This window comes from Pseudophryne corroboree, chromosome 5 (genome assembly GCF_028390025.1).
Source record: "Pseudophryne corroboree isolate aPseCor3 chromosome 5, aPseCor3.hap2, whole genome shotgun sequence".
NCBI lineage: Eukaryota > Metazoa > Chordata > Amphibia > Anura > Myobatrachidae > Pseudophryne > Pseudophryne corroboree.
The window spans coordinates 30860118-30873858 of record NC_086448.1 but is presented as its reverse complement, the minus strand read 5'-3'; the positions used below and the strand labels follow the sequence as shown (position 1 = coordinate 30873858).

Sequence of the window (13741 nt, the reverse complement as noted above, 5' to 3'; positions counted from 1 at the left end):
GCCTCGTAGGAGGCAACCATCTTCCCCAGAAGGCGGACGCACTGATGAACAGATACCCGGGCAGGCTTCAAGACATCCCGGACCATTGTTTGAATCACCAACGCTTTCTCCACCGGTAGAAACACCCTCTGCACCTCCGCGTTGAGGATCGTCCCCAGGAAAGACAGCCTCCTTGTCGGCTCCAGATGAGATTTTGGAAGGTTCAGGATCCAACCGTGCTCTTTGAGCAGATGTGTCGTGAGAGCAAAGGATCTTAACTTCTCCCTGGACGTTGCCTTGATCAGCAGATCGTTCAGATATGGAATTACGTTCACCCCCTGCTTGCGGAGGAGAACCATCATCTCTGCCATCACCTTGGTGAGGACCCTTGGTGCCATGGAGAGACAGAACGGCAGTGCCTGAAACCGATAGTGATCGTCTAACAGTGCAAACCTGAGGTAAGCCTGATGCGGCGGCCAAATGGGAATGTGGAGGTACGCATCCTTGATGTCCAGGGACACCAGGAACTCCCCCTCCGTCAGTCCTGAGATAACTGCTCTCAGAGACGCCATTTTTAATTTGAAGTCCCTGAGATAAGGGTTCAATGATTTCAAGGTCAGAATTGGCCTGACCGAAGCATCCGGCATCGGTACCACAAAAAGGTTTGAAAAGTAACCTTTGTTCAACTGATGAGGTGGCAAGCCTGATTTGAAGAAACGGTGAGGCGGGAGTATGAAACTCCAGCCTGTACCCCCGAGACACAATATCCTGTATCCAAGGATCCAGGACAGACGACACCCAGACGTGGCTGAAATGCCGGAGCCTTGCTCCCACCTGACCTACCTCCAGGCTGTGCGGTCCACCGTCATGCTGAGGACTTCGAGGTACCAGAAGCAGGCTTCTGGTCCTGGGAACCTGCGGGAGGAGGCTTTTTGGATTTGGCACGACCACCTCTAAAGAAGGTATGAGAGGGCTTTGTCTTTCTAGGCCTAGCGGGCCGAAAGGACTGTGACGTGTTGGGAGTAAAAGGCTTCTTCGTAGCAGGTGCAGCTGAGGGGAGAAAAGGAGACTTACCCGCGGTAGACGTGGCAATCCACGCATCCAGCGCCTCCCCAAACAGAGACTGACCTGTCTAGGGTAGGCCCTCCACACTTTTCCTGGATTCCGCATCCGCAGACAATTGGCGCAGCCAGAGACCCCTGCGAGCAGAGACGGACATGGAGGAGATCCCCGCAGCCATGGAGCCCTGTCACTTTTATCCATCGAAGTCAAGTCCTCCTGCAGAGTGATTGACCACTTTGCTATAGCTTTTGAAATTCATGCACAGGCAATAGTAGACCGCAGTATAGCCTCTGAAGCCGTGTATATGGATTTGAGCGTAGCATCCACTTTGCGATCAGCCGGGTCTTCCAACGCGGTAGATCCCGGTAGACAGAAGCGTCAACTATAGGCAGGGACTCCCATTTCTTTCTATCGTCTTTCGGAAAGGGAAAAGAAAACAGAACCCTTTTAGGGATCTGGAATTTTTTCTCCGGGTTTTCCCAGGCTTTTTCAAATATAGCATTTAATTCCTTAGATGCCAGGAAGGTGAGAGGGGCTTTCTTACCATCTGTGAAAAAAGCCTCCTCAACTTGCTCAGTAGGTGTGTCAGAAATATGTAACACATCCCGCATGGCCTCAATCATCAACTGCATCCCCTTAGCAAGTGATGCTGTCCCCCACGACACATCCCCATCACCGTCTGCTGTGTCAGAATCGGTATCCGTGTCATCCTGCATAATCTGGGCAAGAGCACGTTTGTGAAAATGTACCGCAAGGGGCCCCGAGGGAGCAGTTTCGGACCATAGTGCCATAGAGGACTACAATACCTGAGTTGCATGGTCAGTCCTTGCAACCCTTTCAGAAATCTGAGAAATAGCCCCCCTAAGAGAGGCTAACCACTCCGGTTCTCTAGCTGGGATCTACGCTACAACAGTGCAACCCTGATTACATGGGATGGGATCTTCCCGAGAAGATAAATCCTCTGCAGCATATGAGACAGAGGCTCTAGACATGTTTGCTTGTACACCCCCCCCCCCCCCCCCCACACACACACACACGGTACAGGGCAGACAGTTTCCCCCCCAAGAATGGCAGAGACACACAGAGACTGGAGCCAACCCACACACAGCACTATATAGGTATAGGGAGACCCTTAACCCGCGCTGACTGTCCCTTAATAGGTGACAGTCTATACACAGCCTCCCCCTCCCTTCTACAACCCCCTGGTACCGTACAGATAGCTGGACTTGCTCTGGAGGGACTGCTCTTCCACTGGCAGCGTGTCTGCAGGCAGGAAAATGGCGCTGAACGCTGCTGGGTCCGCTCTGAGAAGCTCCGCCCCCTTACTGTCGCTGTCTTCCCGCTCTTCCAAGATTATACTGGCCTGAGGATTTTGTGCTGGCTGAGATACGAGGACCCCAACAGGCTTTCTGGTCAGTGTAGGGTCAAGGTGCCGGCTCAGGCCACCCCCACAACGCCGTACCAAGTACCGCTGAGCCCCCGGAGCGCAGATAGTACTGCGCTCCTACCATGTAGCCGCCATCTGCACATCGGCTACCTGCTTGTTAGGGAGCCGATTACTCACTCGCCACACTTCAGCTCTGCAAGGGGGTGGCGGCATGCTGCTGGGGTGAGCGTTCCCCTGCGACGGGGAGCGATCTGTCCCCTCTGTAGCTCAGTGTTCTGTCAGCGGAGACAGTGGCTCAGACCCCACAGGGCGGACACTGCTCCCCCCTCAGTCCCTCGATGCAGGGAGGCTGTTGCCAGCGTTTCATCAGTAAATGAACAGCTCTCTACTCGTGTAATTTAGTAGTGCTCAGAAACAAACATGCAAGTCATAATATATCCGTTATAGTCTCCGCTGCTAGAGACTCGGCCTGCATAGGATGTACCCAGTTATATAATGTGACGCTACCATTAACAAACAAGCAAGGGGGAGGGGGGGGGATGACGATGGGTTTAGAAATTGTGGCGTGAAAAGCCTATTCACAGACACGTCACACTATTTACATTACAGGCACACAAGTGACAGGAGCTGAGCAACGTAAACATTAGGGGGAATTCAATTGTTCTAAACGGTACTGCTAAAGGACAGTACTCACCAGCCGATGCGGGAGAGGTGTGCAGACCAATCTAGCACCAGCGATAGATAGCGATGCGCGGGGCTGCGCATCGCTATCGCTGTGAGGACTACACACCGAGCGATCCTGCTTAAAATCTAAGCAATCTAGCCAGATTGCTTAGATATTAAGCAGCGATTGCTCTGTGAGTACCCCCCTTTAGACACCCAGACAATTGTCAGTATCCAGTTGCGTTTGGGCGCCCAAGCACACAGGGTTTAGCCATGTAAAACGGATAAATCCATCTCCAGACCTGCGTTGGGCGTCTAAATTGCCGAGTTTGCACACTTTTTTTTTTTTTGTTCAGGAGGATGCGAGAAAATGTGTCGCTCACGTGTCTAATGGGTGCCCGAACAGCAGAATTGAATTGCTGCTGTCGGACTCCACCCAGTGGCGGCCATGAAAAAATAAACTAATTGAATTCCCCCCATTAAATCATCTGTGACGTCTTGTTTTCATAGCTAAAGGGGTCTGTGAATAATTATGTTTAGCCATTATCACTGGCGCAGACCATAGAAGGGAAATCTCAGCCGTGTATGCGGCACACAGGCCTCAGAGCACACAAAGCCCAGGCACAGAGAGCAGGTGCACAGTAGTGTGCTGGGTGGGTCACTCAGACAGGCCGTCCTACATGGTTGGCAACTACAAATGTTCCCATCCTAGGGGTTCCTGGTTCAGAACACTTAATAAAAGGCTTGTGCAACCTTACTGCCCCACAGGGGTCGATTCTATTCGGCAACTTAAGAATAGCGCCGGGAATTAGCTCCCGACGCTATTCAATTCAGCTCCAGTTAAGTCGGCGATGTCCCGTTCTCGCCGACTTAACAGGTAGTTTTGTCGGGAGAACGGGCATTCTCAGACTTAACTCCCCGGCACGAGGCTGATTCCCGACAGAATCAGCCTCGCGCCGGCCGCGAGGCAGCACTTTTGTCGGGCTTCTTCTCTCATCCCCCGGGGATGAGAGAAGAATTCCCGACAATTGTGGGTCACTAGCAGCTGAATTGAATAGCGTCGGGAGCTAATTCCCGGCGCTATTCTTAAGTTGCCGAACAGAATCGACCCCATTGTGTCTTACACACCAGCAACTCCTGGCTGCACTAGGCCCACTGATCTGCTCTACAAGACAGCAGGCTGGGAAGGGGTCATATAACCTCCACCAGACACCTGCCGCTAGTCATCAGCATACTGTAGCTGCACTTGCAGACAAGCAAAAAGTCCCATTAGTTCTAAAGGAATACAATGAGGTAAAAGGCTAGAAATAGTCTAATATAGCGATTGCCCACGCTGCACCAAATCAAAGTCCAGTAGATGAGACAGTTCTTACAATCCACTATTTACAGGAACATGAAACCCTCTCCCCTCCCATATACCCAGCAGCGTATACTGATGCAGGGAAAAATGTAGTCTATAAATGATCTCAGACAGAGACGCACGGACACCACAATCGTCCCACTCCGCCGACACTTGCATCACTACTGCTGTTCTGAGCTACAGCCCACACATCTGCCGAGCAGTAATACCCTGTACATCTAATGCTCACATAAACCACAGGCCTACACCCTCACCTGCTGCGATGCATGACGGCAGCTGCTTTCACCTCACTTACAAGGTATATGCTCAGCATTTAAATAATCATGTATAAAAATAAAATAAAAAGTATAGCATAAAGCACTTATGTGAAGCTCGGTTATGAACCAATAGGCAGCCATGGATTAGATCAACAGTCAATAGATCAACATGGTCAACGCAGGAAAAGGGTAGACGCAATAAAATGGCCGAAACTGGACATGACATTTTTAAACTTTCTTGGGTGTTTTTTGTGCAACATGACCAGTAAACCCCAATTAGTGCACCGCACCCCCTTGTATTCAGGCAAGGTGCCTCGCTCTGTTACCGCCGCGCTCTGCACGGGTTACTATTCCCAATCGTAGTTTACGTGGATGGTAAAGTACGAAAAAGAAGTTAGAAGAAAATAGAAGAGTCATGACGACCTTTTTACGTGTCGGCCTTCTTCCCGTTGACCAACAGTGGTCGATTTAATCCATGTCAACCTACCATCCTGATACTGTTAAGCTCTAAGTAGCCAGGAAGAACACAAATTCAGACTGCAGAGAGACCGACCGTCCAGGGGTGGGGAACCTCCAGCTGCTGTTGCACTAAACATACCAGGGGTGTAGTATGTTATGCCGGCGGTCGGGCTCCCGGCGGCCAGCATAACGGAGCCGGAATCCCGACCGCCGGCATACCGACAGCTGGGGAAGCGCAAATGAGCCCCTTACACGCCGCGCTATCTATTCTCCCTCCAGGGGGTCGTGGACCCCCAAGAGGGAGAAAAGCTGTCGGTATGCCGGCGGTCAGGATTCCGGCGCCGGTATGTTGGTCGTCACGAGCCCGGCAGCCGGCAAACTGAAGACCACCCCATACCAGCGTGTCCTGCTACTGTTTTGCTATTTGGCCATGCTAAAACTGTTGCAGGGCACGCTGGGATGTGTAATTCACAAAGGTTCCCCACCCCTGGTTTACACCAAGAGGCTGAACAGGATAAATGTTACATGATGGCAATATGCTATGAGTACATGCCTGCAGACAGGGAGAAGTGGTCAGGATCCCGACAGTAATGGTACACATACACTTGTGGGATGACCTGCGACATCGCGGGGCATCGCACCGGCAGTTCAGGTGCGGAGAAATTGCACCTGGACTGCCAAAGTGATAACCATGCGATAGATTGCATGTTAATCACGTGATCGGCACGTCAGCGCCAAGTGGGAGCGGACTCTGGTCGCTCCCAGCGAGTGCCCATCGCACTGCAATATATCAGATGTGGTTTAAAAACCACATGCGATCGCACTGCGATGCGAGAAGTATTAAGTTCAGCACACACTATCTTGAGACGCGACATCCGACTGGCGTGCCCTCGCATCGCATCTCAAGGTACCTAAAATGTGCATACAATTCTCACAGAGGAGGTTGAAATCGAAGGATAGCACCGATTATCTCACAAGTGTATGGGCGCCATAAGTACTGGCTTGGGGTTAGGGTAAGGTGAAAATACTTAGCACGATCCGTGGGAATTCTGTCGGGATCCTGAATGCCAGGATCTTATACCCAACTCCCTGGGATCACATTAACAATCCAGAATTCCTTCAAATCATGAGAAACACTGCGGCTACACATAAGAAACCTCCAAATATTCCTAACATTCAATATACACAGGGGTTCTCCTTTACCCTGACAACTCCTAAACACTATTTCCTTACTAATTACGCTACTCTACACCTGTAGCACAGAAACGAGAAAGGAGCTCTGTAGAGGGCCGCTGGCATTTGCATGTTCATCACACAGAGGCTGGGAAGTTGGGCAGAAAGGATGAGGACATGAACGGCCAGCTCAGAGTAGAAAGGGGCCCACTTCTCATTGTTACAGCAGGGAAACATTCAAGACCCCCCATCTGTATCAGTGAATGATAGTTATAGTTTGAATAGAATAGTTCAGAGAATATTTAACTAAGAGTGCAGGGACATTAAACACAGTTCTCCCACTCAGTGCTATGGACAAGTGCGACTTACATCAACACTGCAAAAGGATGCGTCTTACTTGTCCTCAGCACTGGGGGAGATACAGGGAGAGGGCAGTGGGAGCGAGGGCTTGACGACACCATTAAGCCGCAACATCTCTCCCCCATCCTGGCATACAGCACCTCAGGGCAATCACATTACAGAAACGGGAGGCAGTTACGTGATGTAATACCGACGCTGGAATCCAGCCCCCTACAGTCGGCATGCCGACAAACAGGGACTATTCCCACTCGTGGGTGTCCACAAAACCCATAGAGGTCAATTCAATTCTCCGACAGATGAATAGCGCCGGGAATTAGCTCCCGTCACTATTCAATTCAGCTCAAGTTCAGTCGGCGAATGCCCGTTCTCCTGGACTTAACAGGTTGATTTGTCGGGAGAACGGGCATTCTCCGACTTAACTCCTCGCCGCGATGCTGATTCCCGACAGAATCAGCCTTGCGTTGTCCGCGCAGCAGCACTTTTGTCGGATTTCCTCTCACATCCCCCGGGGGTGAGAAAATAATTCCCGACAATTGAGTGTCACTTGGCGCTGAATTGAATAGCACCGGGAGCTAATTCCCAGTGCTAATCAACTGTAGGAGAATTGATTCGACCCCATAGAGTGGGAATATAACCGGTGGCGAGCGCAGCCTGCCGCTGAGCCCGCAAGGGGCTTTGTTACGCTCGCCACCTCCCCCCCATCTGCAAGCCTGGATTCCTGTGTCGGTATGGTGTCCGGCGTACCCACAGAAACAATGAGGTCTTGGGATGGGATATCTACATAAAGCAGGGGGCACCATCATTTCTGTATTGAACAGAATAGAATATAAAAACAACAATTAGTACAGCCAGTGTCTGGGAAGAGCCTTCGCCTAATGTCCCCCATTCCGGCACATGCATACTCCAAGCCAGCCACATATGAAATACGGAAGAGCATTCCATAACCTGTCCTGCAAAAAGTAGTCCATGGCTGGTTATCTCCATCCTGACATCAATATATTCAGGTGCGCCATCATTTCATAATAAAGGTTGTTGAGTTATCAAAATTATACCCCTCAGGCGCAGGTTTTGCTATCAAAGCCTAAGTTCTATTAAATCTCCTGCTTTGGTAGCACGTGTTACCACATGGGGTAAAAATAAAATACAAATCAGGTCCAGTATGTTTAAACAGCAGACGAGGTGCCGGCGGTCACAATACCATCGCCGGCATTCCGATCTTTAAAATCCCGACGGGGACAATGTTAGTATGTTCTCCCCTGTCCCCTCACCCTGACCAAACGTCTCTTCTTAGTGCTTAAACCTAACACCTCCCCCCCCGGCCATAACCTGCCTGCTATACTTAAGGTCGGGATTACGGCGTCTGTCTCCTGGCGGATGTTGGGACTCCGACCGCTGGCATCTTAACCGCATCCCCAAAAAAATCTTATCACACTTTTAAAGGGATGTGATTATTTTGGAAGGGTGAGAACAGAACCCTGAGAAATCAATATTCCTATTTTTAAATGAGTTTCCAGCTATTAGACAGCAGTGCAACAGTGCATTATCAGCAGATCAAGGAGTCCCAATGGTCTATAGGAGATAACACTGTGATAGCAGGTGACAGATCTCCCACCCCTGGCTGGTAACCGTCTGATGCAGCCATTCTATGGACAATCAGGGTGGCACACAGCACTGGGAATGACTATGGGGTCGATTCAATTCAGACAGTTGAATAGCGCCGGGAGTTAGCTCCCGGCGCTATTCAATACAGCGACAAGTGACCCTCAATTGTCGGGAATTCTTCTTTCACCCCCGGGGGACGAGAGAAGAAACCCGACAAAAAGTGCTGCCACGCAGCCGGCGCGAGGCTGATTCTGTCGGGAATCAGCATTGCGCCGGGGAGTTAAGTCGGAGAATGCCAGTGAATTGAATGGACTCCAAAATGTGCCAACACAACCCCAGGGGGATTTGACAGTGGATTGTATGCAACCAATAACATGCAGGTTACTCCTACTGACACCACAAAGACCAATCCTGTCACTTCATAAGATCACGCACAACTTTTGTTACATTAAATTGTTTTTGGGCTGCTGATGGGAGCTATTCAATTGTTGTACCAGTAAGCACTTATTTCCGCTTACCACCTCCCGGAGTGGCGAGCAGAAATCCACAGAAAGCCTGGCTTTTGTGTGCCCAAACAGACGTACTCCGCATGGGTTTAGCAGCTGTATGCATCTAAACGCAATAAGCAGTGGGCATCAGTCTCTGTCAAAACAATTTGATTATTACCCGTTGGGCACCCATTACTTAGACGCCCCCAAATTTATTAAATCCGACTTGGCCAAGAATTATTGTTTAGCACAGGCTGTTGGTTATCATATGTGGGTGGGTGTATAGGGGGTGCACCCATGCCATCATATGGTGAAATTATGTTATAGGTGAAAAGCATGGTGTGATATCATTGGATGTTTTCCAGGGGGCACCCCCACCCCCCAGGCTGTGTAATGTGTTGTGCGTGGCCAGCGAATAATATGCCGATCATTTTATGTAATTGTCTTATTGCTTTTATTTTAAAATATGATGCCTGCCTGCATTCATAGGCGCAAGCACAAAAACATTTGGTGGCTCCCAAACACTGAAAGATGTACGGTACTTGTCACAAGGCTTACTACACAGCACCCCCTCCCTGCACACAGGAAGTACACACCAGGGAGAAGAGAGACAAGAAGGGGAAAAATATATATATATAATATTATTAGTAATAAGCTTGTTGTCTGTGGCCTGCCACAAGTCACACTGCAGTAGCTCAGCCGAGCCTGTGGAAAGCAGATGGCATTATTGTACAAGGTATAGTCTTGTGAATGAACAGCTAGGCCCATATTTGGTGCTTGTCCTCAGATAACTCCTGACACTGGTCTCTCACAATGCTAATCACTCTGTGAGACGCTCAGCAAACACAAACCTCCTGTGCTGCCAGTATTCCAGGGCAGAACACTGTATTGTTACACTGCAGACCTATACTGTGCTGCACGTGTCACACAGGAGCAAATATACTGCAAACACAGGGGAGCAGAAACCTTATTACCTGGCAAATGCAAACATGTAACCCCACAGAGAACCAGTGCCAGGATTACACATACAGATTTATTAGACTCTCATCACCAATTACTGTTTGGTGCAGACAGACCAACATGCCGCCATCATCATATACTGTTATGTGACCATCGTTCCACAGTAACTTCAGAAATGAACTCAAGTGACCTTTGTAAGGCCGTAAGTGACACTATTGTAACCGGCACCTGCCAAAGCAAAGTCTCTGACATAACTAACACAACCATTGTTTGCAGATATTGCTATCTGTGGTAGTGACTTCCCAGCAATTACACTGGTGGAGATACAGAAACAATTGTATGCGTCTGAATACATCACGGAACATCTAAAGGTTAATTCCCTCTAACACTTATAATTCAATGTTGGGTGGAACATCCTAAATGAAACTCTGCGACTGAGAGGTTCCTTATCTGTGGGCCGGAGTTCAGGGACCCCAGATAACTAGACTGGGAAGTAGCTCCACTGCAATAGTGTCATTTTACAGTAATGGTCAGAATGATCCTTTCCACCGAGCGTACAGAAGACGGTTACTGCGACGGCGTGGTTTCCAAGACACACAACAAACCCCGGAACAACCTTCTAATCCCTGTGGTGATGGAGCAGTGATTAAATGCTCAGCTATGTTGTTTTAATGTAGAATTAGGAATCAAAACTTGTCATAACCAATCTGAGTGCCACGCGAGAACAAAAGAGTTACCAGCTACCCTGTCATTTTATCAAAGGCTACCAAGCTCTCCTCCTAAGCCACCCGTCCCCACACACACTGACTCACCCCTGTGTGTCACCCATTTGCCTGCCACTCCCCTGTAGATGGTGAACGCTCACAAGTGGGGCCCTCTACCCTTGCCCGCTCCATCATCTCCACCCCAATTGGTACTCCTGTAACACACGGCTTGGAAGCAGCCAGATGTCACAGACTCAGTCAGTGAATCTGTAATTACAGCAGCATTTGCATAGACGAGTCGTTTCTGCCTCCCTATATGTATATTGTTTTTGAACTTGTTTGTACTGTACTTTTATATGCCGATACGTAATGACTCTCTAATTTAATAATATTAAAAAGGAAGAAATCAAAAATAAAGTGTAATAATTAGGAATATACTTTTCTATGTGGGTGTTATCTCTTAGGGGCCCTACTCAGACGATGCGCCGCCGAGGTGCCCGACGGCCGACGAGCGACCCGGCGGCGGGGGGGCAGTGACGGGGGGAGTGAAGTTTCTTCACTCCCCCCGTCAAGCGGCTGCATTGAAGTGCAGGCAAATATGGACGAGATCGTCCATATTGGCCTGCATGCACAGCCGACGGGAGACCAGCGATGAACGAGCGCGGGGACGCGCATCGTTCATCACTGGAGTCTCCACACTGAAAGATATGAACGAGTTCTCGTTCATTTATGAACGAGATCGTTCATATCTTTCTGAAAATCGGCCAGTGTGTAGGGCCTATAACTCTTTTTAGAAATAGCCATTCTGGGGATCCCATACCTACAATGATTGTCTGATAACAGACACAGGATGGTGCCAATGACAGCCTGGGAAAAAGCTTTTGAACTCTTAACCCATCTCTTTTTCTGCTGCTATAAACCTCAGACCAGTAACAGCCAAGCAATAATCGCATTGCACAGTGGTCAGCAGTCTGACGCTTAGGATACAACTAACTAATGGTGGGTACACACTAGTAGATATATCTGCAGATCAATTGATCGGTAGATGTATCTATGGACGGATCGGGCAGTGTGCTGTGCATACACACTGCCCGTTCCGTCGGGGACTGACGTCATGAACTGGGCGGGCGTGTACACACGGCCGCCCAGTTCAGCTGTCAATCACTGCCGGCTGTCGCGGCATGTGTACGGGCGGACACACAGCGATGCGCCAATATATCGGTAGATATATTGGTTGTCGGCTGTGCTGCAGGGCTGACGCAATATGTCTGAACGACGGAGTTCACAGACAAATCTCCCGTACACACTGGCCGACGGACCCGCGATATATCGTCCATTCCAGTGTGTACAGGCCTTTAGACGCACCGTATAATGCTATAACACATCACAGAACAGACAATGGGCCGACACTCCCAACTGATTGTTTGGCACCCAAAAAGCAAGTGGGCGATTTATCACAGCAGCATAATCCCCATGTTAGCTGCAGCAGACAGGTCCAGCCTGGATTACGGCCTGTCAGCAGTCCCAAACATCAGCAACTGCTTCTACTACCTACCCCAGCAAATCCACTTCAAGGTATGACACACAGACTGCACCATGTATGGGGATGTCAAAGAGCAGGCTGTGCTCCCAGGAACATTCTGAAGCCCCTGAGCTATGCGACTGTGGTTGCTATGGCAGTCACATGACCATGATGGTGGAGGGGAAGTCACAGGGGGCAGACTGTGCTCCCAGGAGCACTCTGAAGCCCCTAAGCAATGCAACTGTGGTTGCTACAGCAGTCACATGACACTAAATTCTAAAACATCACAGTAGAAACAAACAAAACAGAGACGGCGCTTGCCAAAATTTCACCTTCTAGTCACTCTTTTCTTTCTCATGTGCCTGCGCCATGACTCAGCACCACTAAGTTAACGTCTGCGCTACGCTGCAGCGCGTCTCATAAAGTACTGTCAGCGCTCACTGTCCTGAACACAAATCGCTGGTGCAAAACTCTGATCACTATAGGCCAAGATCACATTCAGGATTTACTGACCCAATATTTACAACAGATGTAGTGTATCAACAAAGGGTGGGTAGCATGGAGGGTCTTTATTCAGGATACCACCATCACAGACACTGGCTGCCCTGCCAAAGGGTGAGGGGGGTATAAGCCAAAGGGGCTTTACCCCAGCACAGTGCTACCAGCCCCTGTAAGCCCCCACTATGGCCTGCAGTCTCACACCACCCCACCGGCTGCCTGACCAGGCACATTATAACCCCACTGCCTGGACCTTTAATTAAGTGGAAGGCCTTATCCTCCCAGATTGCCCCGCGGCGCCTGGTGGCACGTGACCACCACCACCGCTGCCGCCAGCAGCACCCCGCGCGGGACCTCTCGCGCGCCGCGACCGTTACCAGGCGAAGGTTGGGGGGGGGTGATGAGGTAATAACCCCCCCCCCCCCCCCCCCCCTCCGTCCTGAGACGGCACCGGTGGGTGGGTAAGCGGCGCCTAGAGAGACCTCCCCCCGCCCGCGGCACCCCCTCACACGGGACTCACCCGGGCCGGTTCCGGTGTACATCTCGGCTCACCACCCGCAGGCTCCAAGCGGGGCGAGAAAAAAAAAAAAAAAAAGAGCTAGAGAAAGAGAGAAGCTCCCTGTGTCCGGTCGATGATGGCGGCGCCTGCCCCCGACTCTCAGGTCTCCATCGGGTCGTCCGCACTCCGCCGCCACCGCCGTCTCCGCACTGGGAGCGACATGAATTGCTGGAGAGAGAGAGAGGGGGCGGGGCGGTGACGTCAGGAGGCGGCGACCGGGGCGCCGATAGGCTGCGCCTGCTCCAGTGGGTGGGGTCACGGCCCCGGCTTGCTGACGTCAGCGGGAGAGGGGAAAAGGGCGGGTAAAAGAGGAGGCGTGGCCAGCTCGGCGGTTACGCTTTCTCATGTAGTCTGCGCCGCCCAGCAGTTGCCTGTTTGTCGCCGGCCGCCATCTTTGTTCCGGGAAGCGTGCCCTGAGCGGGGACTACAATGGCAGCAGGCGACCGCGTACGCTCTGCGTGCACGACACGGGTCAATGGCCCTCATTCCGAGTTGATCGCTCGCTACCTACTTTTTGCAGCCGTGCAAACGCATAGTCATCGCCCACTGCGGAGTGTAAATTCGCTTTGCAAGTGTGCAAAAAGTTTTTTGCGTTTCTGAATAGCTCTGGACTTAGCCGCTGCGATCACTTCAGTTTTTATGGTCCCGGAACTGACGTCAGACACCCACCCTGCAAACGCATGGACACGCCTGCGTTTTTCCAAACGC

The 13741-nt window shown here is 50.7% G+C and overlaps 1 protein-coding gene across 4 annotated transcripts in view; it reads right to left on the bottom strand.

Annotated features, from left to right (window-relative positions):
• The window catches only part of AGO2 (argonaute RISC catalytic component 2), a 197501-nt gene extending 184102 nt beyond the window's left edge, over positions 1 to 13399 (bottom strand). For all 4 annotated transcript variants that reach the window (XM_063921174.1, XM_063921176.1, XM_063921175.1 and 1 more), the window contains exon 1: positions 12995 to 13399. In XM_063921174.1, coding sequence (XP_063777244.1) covers positions 12995 to 13016 — 22 coding nt within the window. In that variant the 5' untranslated portion in view covers positions 13017 to 13399. The remainder of the gene's footprint in view (positions 1 to 12994) is intronic.
• Positions 13400 to 13741: the final 342 nt, after the last annotated feature.